General features: G+C 35.0%; 1 protein-coding gene across 1 annotated transcript in view; it reads right to left on the bottom strand.

The window, feature by feature from the left end:
- LOC126615555 (probable LRR receptor-like serine/threonine-protein kinase At1g53440) overlaps positions 1–1,947 on the bottom strand; it is a 13,913-nt gene extending 11,966 nt beyond the window's left edge. The window contains exons 1-8 of the mRNA XM_050283392.1: positions 1,423–1,947; positions 1,258–1,329; positions 1,092–1,163; positions 796–867; positions 617–682; positions 399–458; positions 254–289; positions 117–160 (exon numbers count right to left, since the gene is read on the bottom strand). Of these exons, the coding sequence (XP_050139349.1) occupies positions 117–160; positions 254–289; positions 399–458; positions 617–682; positions 796–867; positions 1,092–1,163; positions 1,258–1,328 (421 nt within the window). The 5' untranslated portion in view covers position 1,329; positions 1,423–1,947. The remainder of the gene's footprint in view (positions 1–116; positions 161–253; positions 290–398; positions 459–616; positions 683–795; positions 868–1,091; positions 1,164–1,257; positions 1,330–1,422) is intronic.
- Between the last annotated feature and the right edge of the window lie 475 nt (positions 1,948–2,422).

Here is a 2,422-nt window from a genome sequence, read left to right as displayed (position 1 = left end):
CAATTCGATTAACAACATGCAACATCTAACAAAAGTACCAAAAAAACCGCTAGACTATACAATCAACCAATTTACTAGGATGCATAAAAGAAAAAATTATATGAACTTAAACTCACATTTCGGTTTTGAGGAGCAAGGAAGGTCCTTCTTCAAGCACCACCTACGTGTTGAAAGAATTAAGGTTCGGTCATGACTCGTACATATATCTTTTGATGTTTAATAAACATGAAATCAAAAGTTTTTGTGAACTTACAAGTTTTCTGACGACGAATGACTAGAAACCAAATTCCTGTAATAATCAAGACAATTAGCAAATAATATTCGATGGAGAAAGAACATATAATAAGTACATAATGAATTTAGCCAATAGCATTAGGTTTGGATATTGATAGACTTACACAGGCAAGTGTTGACAACTGACGGAAGGTGATCCCGTAAAATTGTTGTATGACAAGTCCCTGCAACATATTTTGTGTGGCATTGATGACATCTCTAAATTCAAATACGGAGAAGCAAAAAAATGAAATTGAAATCGAAGTTGGCCAGCATTTTGCTTTAAAGATACAAACACAAATAAATTAAAACTTCATATATTAGTATTACACTATAGACTGACCGGTCACGTTTGCTCTGCAATATCCAAATTGGTACTTCTCCGGTCAGCATGTTGTTGCTCAAAGACCTGCACACGTAAAAATTAACGGTCAATGAAAATGTAAATATAGTTGACTTGAGAAATATTGAAAATGTGTATTGTTTGCACCAATAAATGAATGCATCATTTGACCGACTTACATAAAAGATATATGGCTTGCACGCTCAATCGTCTGCGGAATTTCTCCAGTCAACTTGTTAAAGCTTAAGTCTCTACATAGGGGAAAAAAAACATCATATAACATACATCAGAGCTTTGTTTTGAACTTTTGAAGATTTATTGAATCCACAAGTAATAGAAAAGAGGAGAGGGCCCTCTAAAAGCCGTACTGGTGTTGTTTTTCAACTTGTTAAAGCTTAAATCCCAAATTCTTGTTCAGTTTGGCAATAGTAAATTTGCAGATCTATGCAATTATATTGATTATAAAAGCACTCACAATGTTAATAGATTAGTCAGCTCGCCAAGGTAATTAGGGATTGTACCACTAATTGAGCAATTTCTCAAAATCCTGTATCACAGGAATGCGAACAAAAATTAGAAAATGATTGCATTGGGATTACACTGAAGTACAATTTCAATAGGGTATTGAATATGAAACTCACAATATCTGTATGTCTTTCATATATCTCAAAGTAGGAAAAGGCATACTTGGTCCGTTCAAATCTGATATCATCCTGATACAAAAGACAAATCAGAAATAATTATTTGTTTTATAGTTCCAGATTTGGAATATTGAATCATTACAAGATAGAAGAAAGTGGTCTTACAATTGCTTTACATATTTCAAGGAAGATATGGTGTAAGGAATAGGACCTTCCAAGGATGCACCTTGCAAATCGCTGCAGTAGAACTCATTAATTTAACTCATCACCCAAAAACTGATAGGATACAAGTATACTGAAAGGAAGGAAATGCAGGAACAAAAAGAAAATGCAGAGAAAGGGAACACAGACAAAGATATTCAATTCATTTAATCGATGTCCTCTCCCTGATGGCTCAATGCCCTTATAAGACTGAGTCCAGATTTTCTGCACCCAAAACTCTCAATGTCACCCAAGTTAACTGCATCTAACTCTGTTATATAATATTATTTAAATTAGGATAAAAAATTTAGAGAAGGAAGAAGCCGGTAGCCATGCCTCCGACGACCACTCAACCCCAAAACAACTTCAGCCTCCCTCTCCAATCGAGGCAAACCCCGCCGAACACAATCCTTCCCATCTCTCGCCGCCTCCCTCCCCTTTACTAGTCCAACTATAGAGATTGAGATTCTTATATATATATATATATATATATCATATATGCACCATATATGCACCCAAGACCCTCCTGCGTTGATTCCGACTTCCATTTTTTCTGGGATGAAGATAAAAACAAAGGCAGAGAAGGTGGAGAAGATGACCCTTTATTTTTTTATTTTTTCTAATAAATTAACTCAGAGGCAGAGAAGATTGAGATTCATATTTAATATTAATATTATTTAACAGAGTTAGGTTTTAACTTTGGGGCAGGTGTCAAGCAATGATGTAAGGCACAGAGAAGATCTGGACTCTAACCACAACATGATCCCTGTAACGACACATAATCTTCTCATTGAAAACAGTCATTGTATACACATAAACGTCACTTGATCGTGAGCTTGTTCCGAAATAGATGTATGTATACAATGACATTGATTTTAAGTTAACTCGGTACAATATATCTAAAGAGGATCCTAAAAGAAAAGCTCACGGTAAAAGATGAGAAATAAAGAGTGCAAATGGGAGA

The sequence above is a fragment of the Malus sylvestris genome, chromosome 3, assembly GCF_916048215.2.
Source record: "Malus sylvestris chromosome 3, drMalSylv7.2, whole genome shotgun sequence".
NCBI classification, from domain to species: Eukaryota; Viridiplantae; Streptophyta; class Magnoliopsida; order Rosales; family Rosaceae; genus Malus; species Malus sylvestris.
Note: the sequence above shows the minus strand (reverse complement) of the source record. Positions and strands in the feature narration are given on the sequence as shown.